Source organism: Schistocerca cancellata, chromosome 6 (assembly GCF_023864275.1).
Source record: "Schistocerca cancellata isolate TAMUIC-IGC-003103 chromosome 6, iqSchCanc2.1, whole genome shotgun sequence".
Taxonomy (NCBI): Eukaryota; Metazoa; Arthropoda; class Insecta; order Orthoptera; family Acrididae; genus Schistocerca; species Schistocerca cancellata.
This window is the reverse complement of record NC_064631.1, coordinates 612,619,008-612,639,032: the sequence shown is the minus strand read 5'-3', so window position 1 is coordinate 612,639,032 and position 20,025 is coordinate 612,619,008. Positions and strand designations below refer to the sequence as shown.

General features: G+C 39.2%; 1 protein-coding gene across 1 annotated transcript in view; it reads left to right on the top strand.

Annotated features, from left to right (window-relative positions):
- Positions 1 to 15,387, top strand: part of LOC126190880 (unconventional prefoldin RPB5 interactor-like protein) — a 53,814-nt gene extending 38,427 nt beyond the window's left edge. Inside the window, exons 3-6 of the mRNA XM_049931485.1 lie at positions 6,554 to 6,703; positions 6,823 to 6,970; positions 14,484 to 15,087; positions 15,183 to 15,387. Coding sequence (XP_049787442.1) covers positions 6,554 to 6,703; positions 6,823 to 6,970; positions 14,484 to 15,087; positions 15,183 to 15,296 — 1,016 coding nt within the window. The 3' untranslated portion in view covers positions 15,297 to 15,387. The remainder of the gene's footprint in view (positions 1 to 6,553; positions 6,704 to 6,822; positions 6,971 to 14,483; positions 15,088 to 15,182) is intronic.
- Positions 15,388 to 20,025: the final 4,638 nt, after the last annotated feature.

Below are 20,025 nucleotides of genomic sequence, written 5' to 3'. Positions count from 1 at the left end.
AAAGGTCCGACGTACACTTGCAAATTCCATGTGGAAATGCTGACCAGTTATACTGTACATCACATATACCACCCTCTACGGGCTCGCGGCTAAGCTGAGTAATAACAGCATCAGTTTAGAAGCGATGGGATCTTGCAAGCTGTAATTGTGACAGTCTTTTTGGTGTGCCTGTCTGTGACTCGGCATCTCCGCTATATGGTGAGTGGCAACTTTCCTTCTCATAATATTGAGTTCTTCTTATGGTTATACTAGAAGAGTGAAGGAGATGTCACACATCCTCATGCCATGGCTGAACATGAGTAAATGATGCATGCAGCTGTGTAGGTGATCCCATTGAACATGCTGAATCTGTTAATGGAAGCTTCCATTTGTGGCAGGAGGAAAGCATGGAAAGTGATGGCAATCATCTGTGTGGTGTTATATTCAGAACCAAATAAAAGGCAAATATGATGTGTAATGGCATATTTGTTCTTTGTTTTCAATGCGTGTTTCAATAAGTGTCTCACTTTGTTTCCAGGCCCTGTGCTTTCTCCATCATGCCATTCATTCTGCCAGATCTTGTAGCGTAGTTACATCTGTTCTACTAGAAAATGTCATTTTCAATCAGGTTACTGGCCATGCAGGTATGCAACAGGTCAACAATAATATTGGCACAGTTCCTAGCTTTCATAGTGCTCCGAGGAGACTTTGTACATCCATCCATGGAGCCTCTTGCAGACAACTGTGTGCTCTCAAAACTTAATTAATTTGATGTAACAGAAAACATACTAAAATATATTTTTATTTCAAACTGTGACAAGTATTTTTTTTTTAAGCCAACAGACAAATGGATGTAACAATACCTACAATACCTGTCTGTATGCTCTGCAAGTCACTTTCCAGTGTGACCAATGACCTCAGCAGTTTGGTCCCATAGGAACTTACCACCACCATCACTTATCAGTGTGTGATGATGGAGTATTTTGTGTACCACTACCGTTTCCCACTTTCCTGGCCCATTTTCAAATGGTGTGCAGTGTAAATAATTGTCAGCAAGCTTCCTTGTGATTTCAGATTCCTCTGTTTTTAATGCCATATTCTTTTGAAGACATGGCAGGACGAAGCAATATATTGCTTGACTCTTTTTTGGAACTACTCTCTCAAAGGAAAAGAGTGACATAAACTACACCGATAAAAGTGGAATGTGAATGGATCCAGAACGTGTTGTCATTGAAACTGCTAGAATAGGGAAATCCTCCCTGTGCTTGTATCTACACCTGACCAGAGCACTGCATTTGCACGGTGGAACTGCATGAGTAGTACTCGTTGCCCATCACTCGCTTTGTGCATGTTGCAGAAGCACACAGCTGGCAGTTTCCTCACTTGGTATTACACAGCATGCTTTCACTGATTACTGGGCAACAGGCAAATGGCCCTGCTATGTGGCTAAGGAAACATAAGACTCTGTACAACTTCATCACTACATAGCTGCATTAATGGGCCCTGTACAACTTCATCACTACATAGCTGCATTAATGGGCCCTGCAAGTGTTGGAGAATTTCTTTTTAGCTGTTGATTTTCTGTGGAGGAAGTGTATACTATATACCCGAGATTCATCAGATATTACCAAAGCAACTGAGTATGATCATGTGTGACAAAAATTAAAATGATAAATGAAAACTGAATGTTATTGAAGGTCATTGATTTAGCTGTGGAGCTGTAAATTTGCATGAAAGAATAGTTGATGTAATAATGGTCACATTTGATCTGCTGCTAAAATTACACTGATTTTGAGACATATCTTGGACAGAACAAATTAAAAAGATTTATGTTGAGGAGTGTGACAACAGATTATAATTGTAAGCTTTGTTTATAATTAACAAAAAAAACTCCAACCAAGCTACGCTGTAGGCTCTCATGCCAAAGTTGAGTAAATGAAGTAATAGGATTCATTACAGTTGATAATATTAACTGCAGTGAACAGACAGAGGAATTAAATGCATGGTGTAGTGGGAAGCAGAGATGGGCATTATTCAAATTAATTTCAATCTAGATAATTATTCAAGTAAGTAGGTCATTCAGATAAATGTATTCAGGAATGATATATTTGTAACTTAAATAACAGATAAAGTAGAATGCCACACTATTTTAATCTTGTACCAACTTGTATGACTAGTGTTTGCTCCTTTGGCTTGGTACAGTTCCTGTTTGATAAATAACTTATTAATGAACTGATGTGTGTGCAAGTTGTGCTTGCATGAGTGTGTGTGTGTGTGTGTGTGTGTGTGTGTGTGTGTGTGTGTCTACTGCTGACAAAGGCCTAAATGGCCGAAAGCTATGATTGTGTGAATCTTTTTATTGTTCCTATCGCGGCTCAGCATCTCTGCTATATGGTAAATAGCAACTTTCCTTCTCTCATATTATTAATGAATTGTACGTAAATGTGACTCGGTGGGTTAAGTTCCACAGTGCAAAGCTAAAGGTTTTGGTTTCATCCCCTGTTAGTCGTATTGTTTTTTATCTGTTGTTATAATATCTGTCATACCTAACAATGAGAAAAACATCGAGTCAGTAGGTTCCCGTCTAATGACTGTATAACTTGGTCAGAAGTGGGAGGAAGTCAAGGTCACACCACCATTCCTAGTAAAGTACTGCAGTGTCCAAACCAACCATCAGGCTGAGCACAGCTTCATTTGCTGAGAACGCAGCCAACAGAAACTCTTAATCTGCACCACCTTTTTCCGTTGTACCAAGATTGCTAACACTGTCAGATATGGGTGCCTTGTTAATGGAATTAAACAGTTCACTCATATTTATTGTGCAACAAAATGAATTAACAAAGTAAGAACTTAGTGGCTGCCATTGACTATCAACAGACTAAATACGAGTATAAAGAAATAAATCATCTGTGGAATGCTGCAGAGCATCCCAAAGTCATCCAAAAGTGTTTTAAAATTAACTCTGAGTAAGCTTTATGTTAGAATGTGGGGTAGTTGTTTGATCTGACTTACATCCATGCAGTCACATAAAGCTTTGAGGTTCAAAGATTTCGGAAAAGACACTGGGTTTGAGTATACAAGAGTTCATAATAGCGTGTTGACTTTCTTTATTAAGAAAGTGTCCAGAGACAATAGAAAGATTTTTTCACTTTTCTATACCAATTGCAATCTTTGCAGCAATATCTTGCCCATGACTTAAAAACAAATAGTTCATCTGTAATGTTGTCCAAGACCAGAGGAGACTTAAAATGAAGGATTTCTCAGTTTTTGTCGAAGAGAGTCATATATGGTATAATGAAAGAAAGACAATTTCAGAAGATATAACACACTAGTATCCTCTTCCCATGTGTGGAACATATTTTCTTTAGTATCACAGTGATAAATCTTTGAAAATTAAGTTCCTCATGAGATGTTTGAAAAAAAGAGTTGTTCTGAAGATTAATGTAAAAGCAGTGAAAAGTATATTCATTTAATAGGAGTAATAAATTTCAATGGATTTCAAATTTGTCTGTTATTTGTAACACCTTTTATTCACACATGACAAATAAATGTTTTTATTTGTATAAATGAATAATGTTTGTTATGCATCATTTGAGTAAATGTTGCTCAACTCTGGTGGTAAGTGAAGCACATCACACATTTGCACTCTACCTAGTGCAAGTGAATGCAATTGCATGAAATCTGTAGGCCGTGAACAAGCACTTATTCTTCTGCTCCAACCGCCTGGCTGTGCAAGCATTCATTGTCCTGCAAGGCAGAATCTGTAATCTGAGACAACTTCTGCCATAGTACAGGAAGTGCATTCACGCAGTCTTTCGCACATGGTAGCTGCGTGAATGACACGCAGATCGGGCAAAAGCTTAGTGTGCCCTGCAGCAGATACTTTTTAAACATATTAACAGTGCTCTACTCTGGAGGTAGAGGCTCCCCCAATAAGGACAAATCATTGGGGCAGAGCTTAAGATGGAGTTGTCATCTGCATGACTCAACTTTTCCATTCTACTCCATACTTGTCCCTCTTGTAACATACTGAGCTAGGAGATGGAGTGGTTAGCACACTGGACTCGCATTTGAGAGAACAACAGTTCAAATCCACATTTTTGCATCCTGATTTAGGTTTTCTGTGATTTCCCTTAATAGCTCCAGGCAAATTCTGGGTTGGTTCCTTTCGAAGGGCATGACCAGTTTCCTTTCCTGTCCTTCACTAATCTGAGCTCGTGCTCCATCTTTAATGCCTTTGTTGTCCATGAAACATTAAACAGTAATGTTCTTTCTGCAACAGCTATTCCCTTCCACCTCTGAGGTAGAATAACCCCAAAATGAACACCCTATGATAGACACTTGTCATACCAAACTGTGACTGTACAACAAGCTGACTTTTTTTTTTTTTTTACACTAAGGCATTGTCCAAATTTGAGTTCATCACATTACAAGCATGTTCCACCATGCTGTTGGCAGATCTATCCCAAAATCATCATTGTGTTATGAGGGAACATCTTGTATTGCTTATCGATAAGTACAAGTGTGCAGCTCTGATACAGCTCAAATGCCATCTGTTGGAACTTTGCTGCCCTTTGAATTGCAGTTTACAGCAAGTGTTTCTAGGCCCAGTCTCTTTTCCAGTAGCTCTGTAAAGCTATAGAAATCAGTAATATGGTTTTCATTTGTGGCAGACATGATTTATCACCAACAACAGCTGTACATGGAAGCAATGGTGTTTCCTAACAGCACATGGAGACATCAACCTACGTAATGTAAGAGTATCTCAATTTGATTCTTGACATTAAAACATATGACCCACCTTTCCACTGCTGTCGTGCATTTCTGGAATTTCTAATCCATCAACACCTAGGAATACAATTCCCCTATATCAGGAAGGTGATTGACCCACATTGTCTGAGACCTGAGAGACTGTAAGGATCTACACCAGTAAAGCATTTTATGGAACTTTAAAAATCTGCAAAAGAAATTCTTTGACTAGCTGGAGACTTTCCCGTCTCCTGGATGAGGCTCTCTTAGCAGCTTCCCTGAAACCAATGATGAACATACTTTGCCATGAGCTAGCTACCTGTAGTGTGATCCTCAGCAGATGTGTGGGAAATATCCTAGAATCCATGATTGATTTCCATTTCATATGAATCTTCTTAATTACTTCCAGTGCAGGTTCATGAGGTTCTGCTCAATCCATTGACACCATTGCTGTCCTAGTGGTGAAAAAATAAGAATCCTTCAAAAGCAAACAACATCTTATAAGTATGAAATGAAGATGAAATGAATGGATCGGTGGATATCAAATTAGTGAAGATGCACTGACATGAAACGGTATCAGTGCCAGGTGTTCAGATATGCTGAACATTCATTGTAACAAATATATAGCAGCCATTAAAAAATGGTGCCAGAAGAAGACTCAAACCTATGTTCTTGCTTTGTGCTACTTCCATAATTACTATGACACCACTGCTTTGTAACTATACTTACATAGGCACTACCTTTACTCTAATTAAGTTCTTGGCCCTTTCTTTATTTACTTCCATTGTTTGCCTCTTGGATTACACATAAGTACATTTATTTGCCTAATAAAGAAGTGAAGCTGTTATCAACTGGAAGTTTGGTGTAAACACCACAGTGGTTTACTAGACATGATGCTATTGGAGGGATTATGCAGTTACCTTCCTCTGATCTTTGAAATGACTCACATAGCCATTTATAGGGGGACACCAAACAACAGTGCAATTCAGCATTTTCACATTGACAAACATTGCCAGAAGTGACAACTGACACATAAAAAGCCCAGGACTGATCAAGGCTAGAATGGAAGATCTGTGTAGTCAGGCTCTGTACTACTGAAGCACCAAGCCACATGTATTAACAGTAACAATAATTATTATTGCCTTTTGTTAAAGTTTACTTTATTATTTACAGAAAACTTCAAATAGTTACCTTACATTCGGAAACAAAAAAGTTACTGCACACCTTTTGAATATATTTAAAGTTTATAGCCTCATTGTACTTCAACTGTATGCCAAAATATATAATGTCTGGTTTGTAGCCTCTGGTACTAGCATGGTGCTTAACTTACAGGCAAAAAAAAAGAGAGAGAGAGAGAGAGTTGATTCAGAATTGTGCAGCCAAAACCAAGGTATAAAAGGGAGTATGGCTAAACACAACAGACTGTAACTATGTCTAAACTCAACAGAGTGCTGTGTTACTTGCACTATTCACATCACCCTTCCTATTACTTGCATTGTGGTTTTAATATATCCACAAAAGTAATCAATTTTAGAAAATATAATGTAGTTGGATACATAAATTTTTATCCATCCAGTCACATTATATTTACATTGTGGTTTTTGTTTTTCACAGTTAAGTCAAATTTTTTGGTGTTGCCTAGCTTCACTTGCATGTTTGTTATAATGATGCCATTTTAGCTCAGTTAGCAAATCATTCTCACAAGTATTTAATAATTATGGTAACTCATTGATGTACACTGAACTTTCACATTTATTGCTGTGCGGTTTCCCTGTTGCATTCTTTTATATTTTCCATTCATTGACAATGTATAATGCTGTTTCAGTGTGTGATGAAATGCTGGCAAAGTTAGATGATGAAAGAACTTTGCTCACATCCAGAAAAGAACTTCCATTTGCAGAGGAAGCCTTTGGAAATAAAGAAGGAAAAGAAATCTTAGAACCTTTTGATGAAGAAAAGGAAGCTGAATGGAGAGGTAATTGTCATTAGCTGTCGGAATTCTGTCTTCATTGTTTTCAGTTCATTTAAAAGTCAGTACTTTATGTTGTTCCCAAGAACATATCAGTCCTACAATAAAGTGCGTGATTTTTGTAGTTCAGCACCGCCAAAAGGAGCGAGAATATCGCAAGAAACTGGCTGAGCTGCGCAGGAAAGAAAAGACCGAAGTAAAGAGTGAAGAAGATTTGTGGAAGAGACTGGATGACCTAGAACTACAAGAGGAATTAGAAGAAGAACTAGACAGGTAATTTTTTGTTTGTGTTTATTAATCATGTGAATTATTACTTTATGCACCATCAGAAAGTTGTTAAATTTACTTCGGGAACTGCTGTGACAAGAAGTGCTGAGCATTATTTTTACACTAATTTTTTGTTCATCATTTAACTTGGAAGAACATTATCGGTATTTCTTTTGTATGCAATGCAACTTCCAGAAACGTTGTTATTGTGATAATGTGTACATTGTAGGTACCAGCTTTAAGATTCCCACTTAAACTGTGGTTTGCAACACTTCAGGAAAAGTATTTCTGAATAAAGTACAGCATCTTTTGTTACTACTGACAACTATCTGAGCCTACAAAATGTATGGGTCCACTGTTACACTGGCTAGACATTTTTACGAATGAAGCTTCTAGACCTCTAGTCCACAAAAAGGTCTTTTCATATAAGCATTATCATGATACGTGATAATTAAAGGAACGGGTTGTAGAAGTCCTCAGTTCACATGTCCACTCTTGTTTAGAGTAAGGTGTTCTATGCTCCACATCCACTTTAAAAAATTTTGAAGTATGTGCTAATCGACTCACTTGTAAACAGGTATGAAACATATAAGGCTGATGAAACCTACCAAGACAAGATCTATGTACTGTAAATATAAAAACTTATTATAAAGATTTTTTCTCATTGTTCATGATGTGTGTGTTTGTCCAGTTGTTACAAAGCCATAAATTGCATGTTTAAAACTGTGAGCCTCTTTTGTAACTGACAAACCAAATCTGCTCGTAGCCTTTTGTGATGAAGAGGTAATTTCCCTGCCCAAACATAAGAGGTATGTTCAAAAAATTCCGGAACATTGTCCACAAAATTTTTCTGCACTTACCTTTTCCTTATTGTGTATGGTCTTCTTCAAAATGCTCTCCTCCACAATTGATACACTGCTCCCAATGTCGTTTCAACTTCCGGAAGCAGTCTTGGAACGCCTCTTGCTGGATCGCTCGAAGCGCCATCTGCAAATTTTCTTTTATCTCGTCCATCATTGCAAATATTTGTCCTTTCAGTGCAGTTTTTAACTTCGGAAATCAAAAAAGTCTGCAGGGACCAGGTCTGGAGAGTATAGAGGGTGAGGCAGCACAGTGATTTCATTATTTTGCAATAGTTAAACACCAACAGGGATGAATATGTGGGTGCATTATTGTGATGCCAGAGCCGTGAAATGTCTCACCATGTTTCAGGCCATTTCCTTCTCACATTTTCTCCCAGGCATTGCAGCACATCCTGGTAGTACATCGATTAACAGTTTCTCCCTGTGGCTCGAATTCATGATGAACTAATCCTTCAAGATCAAAGAAAAGTATCAGCATGGCTTTGATATTTGACCTGACGTAATCTTGGAGAGCCTTTTCCGACCCATTGTGAAGATTGAACCTTGGTCTGAACATAATAACTGTAGACCCACATCTCATCACCAGTTTTGATTCTCTTAAGGCATGTCTCATTCTAAACACTTCACAGATTGCAAGGCAAATTTTGCTGTAATATTTAATTTGTATGTTGCGTATGACTTCATACACCAACCTACAAATTATGCAGGAAGAGTGTCCATCTCTCAGTGTCAACAAGGACAAGGCTCCCTGCACTAAGGGAGTAACGATGGTGTCGGAGCTGTGACTAGGCAGTGTCTCCATAGACTCACACAATGAATAGTCTGAGTGGGCTGAGTGGCTGCCACCAGCCTGTCCTATATTTTGGCAACAGAAGGCGTTCATGGTACGGAGCCACTGGAGGCATAGCTTAGTGGGTGTGCTCCATAGGGTCCACCAGATCCCAGATGACCACTGTCAGTGTTTGACAGAAACCTGCAATTCCGATGCCAACTTTGATGCCCATGGGGTAATAGCGATACATGATACCACACACTGTACAGTGGCTTGTGGAATATATTTGTACATTGTGTTATCATATATCGATACCACTCTATGGACATCATAGCAACAGAATTGCAAGTTTCTGTGAGATGCCGATAGTGATCATGTGGGATACGGCAGACCCAATGGAACACATGTGCTGAGCCACGTCTCCAGCAGCTCTGGGCTACAACTGCTTTCTGTCACCACAATATAGGATGATCAACAGCAGCCACTCAGACCCATTTGCACCTCGAGCCACACATTACATGATGGTATGCAGGAATCCTCTAGTCATGGCTCCAACATCGTAGTTTGTGCTTAGTACAGCAAGCCTCTTCCTTGTTGACACTGAGAGCTAGACTGTATTCCTTGTCGCATTATTTGTAACGAGTCTTATAAGCTCGGAAAAGTACAAGTTAAGCAAATATTCTGTTAACTGTGTTAATTTCTTCGCTTATCGTTTCTTCTCCTGTCCAACTTTCCTATGTTGCCAGTTGCCATACAACTCTGTAGCCCACCTCTCCTTACTATCATGTATGAAGTCATACACAACACTGTCCATAGTGGAGAACTACGTGTGAGTAAGTTAAAAGTTTCTTGGCTCATCTTGGAACATACCAGTTCTGCATTCCAATCCGTCCAGCACTGACTGGCACCCATGTGACCACTGTGTTAAGGTGTCCTTTAGGTGTGGTATATAAGGGCATAGGATCATCACACTTCTCGCCTTAAACTCTCAGTAGGTGGGGCTGTGCCTGCCTAGAACCATAATGTGGCTTATGCTGTAAGAAAACACATACATAAAGAAATAGGGCCTGCACACTACTAAGCATAACTAACATCAGAAGTCATAGACAGTGAACTGTAATTAACTCTGTTCCTCTTTGACCAGGGAGAGAGCAGGATTCCAAGCAGAATTTAAGCAGAAACCACCATCTCTGTTTACGAGGTCACTTGCCAATTTAATCTCTACTGTTTCCATAACAACACTATTCCAATAGCTGAAAGTGAACACCAGAATGACGTTATTGCACTGCGTAGGATTACTGCTACCAGGGAAGTGTTCTACAATAGCTGAACTGCTTAAGTGAGTGACTCTTGATCAGTACGCACTGGTCCTTAAAGGACCCAGTTGTCTGACTGATGTTTGACATGACACGACTGCATGGGATTCAGTAGACACTTGCCTTTTACAAACCAAAATCATCCCTTACAGACCCTAAAAGGGTTCTTATCTTACACAGTGGTTGAAAAGCACATTTCACACCATGTTTTTGCAGAATATGACCAGTCATGTTGGAAATGCTACCAACATAAGACAAAGTCTGTAGACTTCGTTGGCACCTCATTATTCACGTCACCTGCCTGATTCACTGTTGGTCAATAACACATCCCCATCTGATCCATTTTTCACCATAATCATTCGCTAATGATAACTTCTGATGCTGATCATATTTTGTGGTTGTTTAGTGGTGCAAGTTGTTTAAAGTGTGTGTGGCTTTCTTTTTTTTTTCTGAATATACTATATTATGGTTCTTGGTTGGTGTAACTCCATCTGCCAAGTGTTTAAATTTCCCTGCACAGTGCTCTCTCATAGTGTCTGTGCCTTGAAAATGGTAGGGTATTCAACTTCTGAAATATCGGCAGTTGTCAAAGATGTCACCTAGTTGCAGTCCAGTAAGTTGTTTGAACGTACAGTATCTTTACTGTAGTGTCTCCCACTGCAGAGTCTTGAGATTTCTTGGCTATTCTGATCTCAGTAAAGAAACGCGTGAAGAATGTTACAAAGCTTCTTTGTTTTCTCTCACCTTTTCATAAATCCAACTTGACAAGCATCCTAGAGTGACGAACAATACTAAGGAATTGATGATGCTAGAGTCTTCTTAGTAGTGATCTTTGGATATGAATTGTGCTTCATAAGATTCTTCTACTGAATCTCTGCCTGGCATGTGTATTTGAAATAAGCATTGTCCATATGTAAGCATGGTCCAGTCACATTAATGTGACCACAGCCTGTTTTTGACATCAGCATGCAATAACCACTTGCAGATGGCAGGTGGCAGCACTAGTAGTGGAGGGTATGCAAAGCTAGTCAGGAGGATGTGGATAACAGTGCAGTCATTGTTGTAATGCAGAAATGGAGTGTTTCATCTGATGTTCAAAAACGGCATGTTCATTGGTTTTCGGGCCAAGGGTGGAAGCATTTCCTAAATGCCTATGTTTGTTAACTGTTTGTGCACCGTAGTGGTTAAAGTATACTGTGCATGGCATCAAGGCAAATGTGGTGCTCCATGGATCATAGATGTCAAGGGGTGAAGGATAGTTGTGAATATGTTTAGAGGTGAAGTTGCTGCATATGGGTCTCCACAGCTGACACCTGGTTCATGCATCCATGTTGACTGCTGTTCATTGGCAATGAAGGCTGCAATTTGCATGACAGTTCCACAACTGGACATCCACTGAGTAGCGACAAGTGACCGTTTAAGATGAATGTTTGAGACTCCATCGGGCAGGTGACCCTACATGCAGTTTGTTTTTTCCTCAGCTTGATGGCATATATACCAGCAGGCCAGTACCACGCATCACACAGCTTGCAGTGCACGTCCGTGGTTTGAAGAGCACCGAGGTAAGTTTACCATACTCCCCAAGCCACCAAACACCCTACATTTAAACCCACACAAGAATTGTGGGACCATCTTGATACAGCTGGTCACACCATGGATTCTCATCGGAGAATCCTAGTGCAGCTGGCCACGGCATTGGAGTTGCAGTGGCTCCACATTCCTGTCAGGATCTTCCAGACACTCTTCCGGCACCTCCAAGCTGCAAAAGGTCATTGTTCAGGGTTTTGACAGGTGGTCCCATTACCGTGACTGGACCACGTATATATACTGAAACTTTTTAAGTAACACTTTTGGGTATGTGGATATGTAAATTCATCATCTTAAATTCAAAAGTAAGAAAATCATTTTTCATAAAGTCATATGTATGGAATGATGAAGAATTGGGAACAGAAATATCTATTCTTACAAGTTGTGTAATAAAAGTTCTTGATTACAATATTTAGCCGCTGAGATGACAAGACTCAGAGCGGAACAATGTGGGGTGGATACTGACTCTCCCCAGGTTGTACCACATAGCTTTAGAATGATGATGTTTCTTGTTTTCAGTTTTTCGGCTGTTTTTGTTAAATGACCTCTGAAAGATAAGGGCTCTGTCAAAGGTTACTCCCATATATTTTGGTGTTTTATTAAGAGTGACTGTTGTGTTACATGTTGAGTTTTCTTCCAGTGAATTTATTATTTATCTGGAATCAGGAAACCTCTGTTTTGGTGGCTTTGATTGTAGTTTTCATTTACAAAAGTACTTTCCTACTACATCTAGCTCATCTATTCTTCTGACTGTTCAGATATAGTACAACTTGTTGAGATACCCAGTGGTTGACACTACCTAACTCCCTTGATTTTGTTTTTGGGATGTCTGCATTGTACCTGCTGAAGAGAAGTGGAGCAAGGACTGATCCCTATGACAGACAATTTTTTTCAATTTTCTTGGGGAGCAAATGTTGGATCCCATGACTACTTTGAACGGTGATTTGTTTAGCATATTATTTGTTATGCGAGCAATTGGTTTGCAAGAAATTGCATGAAGAAGCTTGTATATCATGCCTTCTCTCCGCACTTTATTTACCAAGTGAGGTGGCATAGTGGTTGGTGCACAGGACTTGCATTAGGACGATGGTGGTTAAAATCCACCCCCGGCCTCCACATTAAGGTTTTTTGTGGTTTCTCAAAATTGCTCCAGGCAAATGCTGGAATGGTTCCTTTGAAAGGGCAAAGCCAATTACTTATCTCGTCTTTGAAACCTTCCAAACTTGTGTTCCACCTGTAATGACCTCATTGTCGACGGTATGTCAAACCCTAATTTTCCTTCATAGCCCTCTGATAAGTCAGTGAATGCAGTTGTGGTTTTAAGTTTTCTTATAAATCCTGTCTCAGTGTAGATGGCAAGTGACAGAACTTGATCTGTACAGCTTCGTTTTGGCTGGAAGCCTTCTTGTTTGAAGGGGGTTATGTTAAATAATCTTACATGTACTCTATTATGGATAAGCTGTTCTAATAGCTGATAGGTCTTGGATAGTAGGGCTATTGCTCTGTAGCTCTTAGGAATAACAGCTGGTTTGTCAGGTTTTATTATAGCAATTGTAGTGTTTCAATACTAATGATATATTGCCAGTTTGTATAATGTTTGTGAAGAAATGAGCCATCCATACTTTTGTTTATTTGTCACAGTTTATTAGGAATTCTAGGAATTCATGGTGGATATTTTCACACCTGGAAGCTTTTCCTGGCTGAACACATGTAAGTGCTGTCAAGATTTCTTTACAAGTGAAGGACCAGGAATATTTGGTCTCTGTGGTTTCAGCTTTTGGGATTCAAAATTCTTGCTTCACTTTGATTGTATATGCTTTGTCTTTTGGTGCTCTGAATGTTGCTACTAGATACAAAGCAATGGCAACTGTTGTCTCATTGAAGAAATGACACTTCTAATTATTTACACCAAAGCTTTGATATAAATAATTAAAAACATATTTTCTTCATATTTGAGAACTCAAGACATATTGTACTGAAAACCTTTATGTTGTCTTACTCCTTCACATGGAGACCCTTGTTCCTCATTTCCCAAATAGTCTTCGTGCTTGCGTACTCGATGTCTGGCTTTCAACTGTTGCCCCACTTTTGCCATCTCACCAGGGCTAGACTGGATCATAGTTCATCTACTGTTTTTTGAAGGTGGTTTGGTAACACTCCTCAATGTTTTGGGACCAGCCAGGGATGTATTGTTAATTCATCTTCTGCCCATTTTACTGTCGTGTTCTCATCATTGTTGTTCTCTCTGTATTCCAGTTTCTTGTGGTGGCTGTTACAGTCACTTCGTGCTGGCGATTTCAAAGTCAGCATATTACATAAATGTTCTAGATGTATGTTTATAAGATTTTATGTTGTAAACATTATGCAGTACATGCTCTTTCTCCGCAGTATGTCGAAAAGCCATATGATAAATAAATAATAAATATTGGTGACAAACTTCTGATCCACGAAGTTTCCATAAATGGATTCAGTTGTATTAAACTAAATTCTCATACCATTGATTTTCAAAAAATGTCTTGATCCTATAATTTGAGCTCTCTGTCTAGCAGGCTCCAGTGTTACAGCAAATCACGGCATTATACTGTGTAATTTTATCTTCATTATATGTGTCTGTTTGTTTGAACAAAACAAATATTTCGAGGATTCCAACATGAGAAAAATCAGAGTTATTGTTTTTCTCTCTTAAACATGTTTTGGTGATGTTGCACCATTGTGTGTGTGTGTGGGGGGGGGGGGGGTTCCTTGTATTCTATTACACATCAAATTTTGTTGTTCATGTTGTTAACTATTTTATAGAGTAAAACTGGTATTTTAACATACAAACATTGAAATAGTTTTTGTTTATAGACTAGCGATAATGTGAAAGCCACAATTACGCTAGGCACATAATGTTGAAATAAGAGCTACCTATAATCTTCTATGTTAACATCTCAAAACACAATCAGTATTTTACTGTTGCAATTCCTTTTACTTTTTCTAAGGTTACATGCAGATGATTCTGAAGAAGAAGATTATGAATACGAAGAAAGTGATGAGGAGTTCGAAGATAATACAGTGACTGCTGATATTTCCAATGGATTGCTGACTGAAGGAAATTCTCATGATAACGCCAACCCACAAAAGGAGCGGCTGGTTGATTATAAAGAGCAGAAAGACACCGACAATAAAACCACAGTTAGTGACACTCCCTGTGAATCATTATTGAAAGAAGATTCCAACCATGAAAATTCCAAGTCTACTGCAAGGAGAGTTTCTTTCAAGAGTGACCTTATTTTAGAACATCACAATTTCTCTGACAGTGAGGCTGAGGAACCACTTCACATTGAATTCAAACACAGTGCCATTGAACCAGTGAAATCTCAGAAGCAAAATGAAGAAATTGTAGTAGAGAATCCTGCAGACATATATGATCAGTATGTCAAAAGCTGTAAGCAATCATCTGGCCCAAAATCCATATTAAAACGAACAAATTCAAATTCAGATATCAGTAATAAAGTGGCTTTTCACAATGAATCTGATAAGTTAGATATTCTGAATGTTAACTTTAATGGACCCAAACAAAGAGCAAGGGAGCTGCCAGTAGCGGTAAGATCCTATATGAAAATATATTCCTCTTTTCACAATATCAGTGATAAATGTAAGTATCTGTATGTTTTAAATTCTTTGTTTTATCTGCCTAGGTACATATAGATGTGGTGGAACGTGGCTGTGCCTCAGAGCCACCTAAAGATTTACATATCCAAACGACCAGACCAGTCAGTAAGTTCCGAGCTGCAAGATCCCAAAAGAGATAAATATAGTGAATTGACTATTTTACTGTATATGTTTTTAATAAAGAAATTTTATGCAGAAATTATTTTCAATAAAACTTCATTTTTCATTGTAGCTGTTTGTAGTATCACTTTCAAGATATGTAACTTCTTAACAAGAATTTGTGGAATATTGGCCAACCTTAAATTTGTAAGAAGTACATTATGCAAGCTGTTTAGTGTGTAGCATCTAAAGCAGTGAGGTTACAGAGGAGACAAAAATTAATATATTTACTTCTAGATGTAACAGGCTTTGTAGTAAGCACTTTCCTAACTGACAACAGACCCATTAAATTTTTGGGATACAGCAGAAAATTTGCTATTTTGCTTGGAAGAAGTATTAAAAAGTAGGAATATTAAAAAGGCTCACTTGGGTGAAAAGCACGTAAATTCTTTTATGATGTTAGCATACTTCTGTGACTAATAATAATAATATAATTCTCAAGAGTAAAGAATAGCTTAGACATTTGCAGGTTTGATTTTGTAAAAAGTAGATGCCCCAACACTATCATGCTTATGTGATGCAGACCTATACACACACAGAACGACTAAACACCAAATGTAAAGTTATGTTCTTCAGCCTAACAAGTGAAGACCATTAGTAGTACATGGAGATTGGTGCACTTTCATAACTTAAAAATACTGCCAGGATTGCTGACTGTTGGCTTCTGGTTATTCAGGATGGTGGTTTTCAACATAAGGTGTATGACCTGGTCATTTCTTTGATTTGTTCACAAAGACAAGATTATGTGCATATTGCCACATACATATACATTCAGTTTTAGCAGTTTGAGCGTTAACTCCACAGGCTAGCAATTTGACAGAGCGCATGCATGCATAACACCATTAAATGTTCACCTGAATGTGGCTGCCTGGTTATCAGCCAGAATATTGAGGCCAAAATTGTACATCATCTGATTCCAGTCTCAAAATTTTATGAAATACTCATTATGCCAGGAAAATTTCAAGATAAATATTAGTATCATGTTTCACACATCTACATCTACATCTACATGACTACTCTGCAATTCACATATAAGTGCTTGGCAGAGGGTTCATCGAACCACAATCATACTATCTCCCTACCATTCCACTCCCGAACAGCGCGTGGGAAAAACGAACACCTAAGCCTTTCTGTTCGACCTCTGATTTCTCTTATTTTATTTTGATGATCATTCCTACCTATGTAGGTTGGGCTCAACAAAATATTTTCGCATTCGGAAGAGAAAGTTGGTGACTGAAATTTTGTAAATAGATCTCGCCGCGACGAAAAACGTCTTTGCTTTAATGACTTCCATCCCAACTCGCATATCATATCTGCCACACTCTCTCCCCTATTATGTGATAATACAAAACGAGCTGTCCTTTTTTGCACCCTTTCGATGTCCTCCGTCAATCCCACCTGGTAAGGATCCCACACCGCGCAGCAATATTCTAACAGAGGACGAAGGAGTGTAGTGTAAGCTGTCTCTTTAGTGGAATTGTTGCATCTTCTAAGTGTCCTGCCAATGAAACTCAACCTTTGGCTCGCCTTCTCCACAATATTATCTATGTGGTCTTTCCAACTGAAGTTGTTCGTGATTTTAACACCGAGGTACTTAGTTGAATTGACAGCCTTGAGAATTGTATTATTTATCGAGTAATCAGATTTCTTTTGGAACTCATGTGGATCACCTCACACTTTTCGTTGTTTAGCGTCAACTGCCACCTGCCACACCATATAGCAATCTTTTCTAAATCGCTTTGCAGCTGATACTGGTCTTCGGATGACCTTACTAGACAGTAAATTACAGCATCATCTGCGAACAACCTAAGAGAACTGCTCAGATTGTCACCCAGGTCATTTATATAGATCAGGAACAGCAGAGGTCCCAGGACGCTTCCCTGGGGAACACCTGATATCACTTCAGTTTTACTCGATGATTTGCCGTCTATTACTACGAACTGCAACCTTCCTGACAGGAAATCACGAATCCAGTCGCACAACTGAGACGATACCCCATAGGCCTGCAGCTTGATTAGAAGTCGCTTGTGAGGAACGGTGTCAAAAGCTTTCTGGAAATCCAGAAACTACTTAATTTGAATTTTGTGTCATCATCAAAGAAAATAGGAGAGGAGAGTGCCACCAAATAGTCTAGTGTTATTAAACAGCGGAAAGGAAGCTGACAAGCTTAACGTCCCCACATACGGACAAAAAATCATTGACAGTGTCTTATGACATGATTGGTTCCAGCAACGCTACAATGCACACACAAATAAATGCAGGCAACTCAGTTGTTTTCCCTTGTTCCATTTGTGATTGGAACAGGAAAGGTAATGACTAGTAATTGTGCTGCAAGGTACCTTCCACCATGCACTGTATGAGGGATTGCAGGGTATGTATGTGGATGCAGATGCAGTCAGCTCACTCCTTTCCCAGCTATTGTCTGCTTTTGAGACCTTGGAGCTGCTATCATTCCATGTAGGCTTTCACGGCCGGCGTCTTCATCAGTAAACACTTCCGGGCTAAGTTGCCGTGGTCGATCTGTAGAACTACTTCTCCCTGACGTTTCGTTCTCAACTACGGAGAACATCTTCCGAGGTGAGTCAATGACTGGCTGCTAGGAGCTGGGGCCGCCGCTTATATGGATATCGTAGGGGGCGCCACTGCACATCACGTGGCATCGATGTGCAGCTATCTCTGGCTATCGTCTGTTCTCTCGATTGCAGGCAATCGATTGCCACGTGATTGCTGCAACGTCGACCGCCATATCTTATCCAATTTTAATCCTTCTTCTTTACGATTAAAATTGTATTGATGTTTGTGGATTTCAATTGCCTCTCTATACATACGTGTATAATAATGTGACGTCCTCGCTAGCACGCTTGTTTCACCAAATTTTATTTCGTGATCTCCATCCTTAAAAACATGTTCCGCTACTGCCGATTTGTCAATATGTCCCAAGCAACAGTTTCTTTTGTGCTCCATCATCCGTGTATTGATGCTTCTTTTTGTAGTTCCTATGTAAACCCTACCCTTGGAGCTGCTACTTCTTATGTAAGTATGTCAATGAAAATAATCAATTTTTGAAAATATAAATAATTGGATAGATAAAAAATTTACTCACCAAGTGTCAGCAGGAGAACACACAAATAAAAGGTATTACAGTTTGTTACCTTTTGCAGCCAGTGGCCTCTTCTTCAGGCAGAAGGGTTGAAGGGGAAGGAAGAGGGGTGAAGGAAAATGACTGGTTAGATTTAGGAAAAAGGATAGAGTTTGGAAAAGTCACCCAGAACCATGGGTGAGACTTACTGGATGGGATGAGAAGGAAATACCCTTTTTGGTAAGACCCACAGATAAGAGAGTTAATTCAGGAGGGCGGAATGCTTTAGACAAGAGCTTGAGAATACTGTACTGTTGTGACTGGTTCTTGTGTTTGAGATGTTATTGCTTTGGGAGGCAGTTATTAAGACTCGGAGATGTTAAGGACAGTGGCCAAGCTCAGTTTGTAGGAGAAGAGTGACGGTTGATGGTGTGGCTGTTTAGGGACCTGCAGGGAAACAGGAAGGGAATAACTGCAGGACTTTGGAAAAGGAGAGAAATCTGGTGGAGTGAAATTTACAGATGAGGCATATAGGTCACATATTAGCCAAGTAAGTGCAAGAGGTTTCTGTATTTGAAATTGTAAAAGAGGCTGGTGTAGAGTGGGATTACATCCAGAAACAGAGACTTTCACTGTTAGGCCTTTGAGAGTAACTCGAAGGGACAAGCAGGGTTCAAGAAACAGAATGTGAGACCTTAGTTTTGGTAGTGTAAAAGCATGTTTTCAAAAAGAATGATGAGAGCCACATTGGATAGATTAAAAAACCTAACCACCACGCGGTAGCAGGACACCACACAAATAAAACGTATAATTTTCTAGCTTTTGGTGCCACCAGCTTCTTCTACTGGCAGAAGGTTGAAGGAGAAGGAAGTGGGGTGAAGGAAAAAGTCTGGTGAGTTTTACGAAGAGGGGTATAGTTCGGAAAAATCGCCCAGAGCCCCTGGTCAGGGAAGACATACCAGATGGATGAGAAGGAAAGACTTGGATAATATGGATAAGTCTCCCCAACACAGGGTTCTGGATGACTTTTCCAACTCTATCCCTTTTCCTAAACCTCACCAGGCCTTTTCCTTCACCGCTCTTCCTTCCCCTTTAACACTTCTGCCAGAAGGAGTCACTGGCTTTGAAAGTTAGCAAACTGTAATACCTTTTGTGTGTTCTCTGCTGCCGCTTGGTAAGTAGATTTTTCATACATTCAGTTACTTATATTATAATATAAATGGAGAGATAAAATAATTAACTTATATTATAATATAAATGGAGAGATAAAAGAATTATTCACCAAGTGTTGGCAGGGGAACACACACACAAAAGGATATAACTTTTACAAGCTTTCGGACAGGATGAGAAGGAAAGTCTCCTCTCACCGGTGGTTCTGGGTGACTTTTCTGAACTGTACTCCTTCCCCTAAACATCTCCAGTCCTTTTCCTTCACCCCTCTTCCTTCCCCTTCAACTCTTCTGCCAGAAAAAGGAGCCACTGGCTCCAAAAGCTTGTAAAAGCTAAGTCCTTTTGTATGTTTCCCTGCTGCCACTGGGTGAGAACATTTGTTATCTATCCATTTATGTTATAGTATCAATAATTGAGTATTTTCACAGTTAGTTATATCCTTATGTATGTGGTTTTTCAAT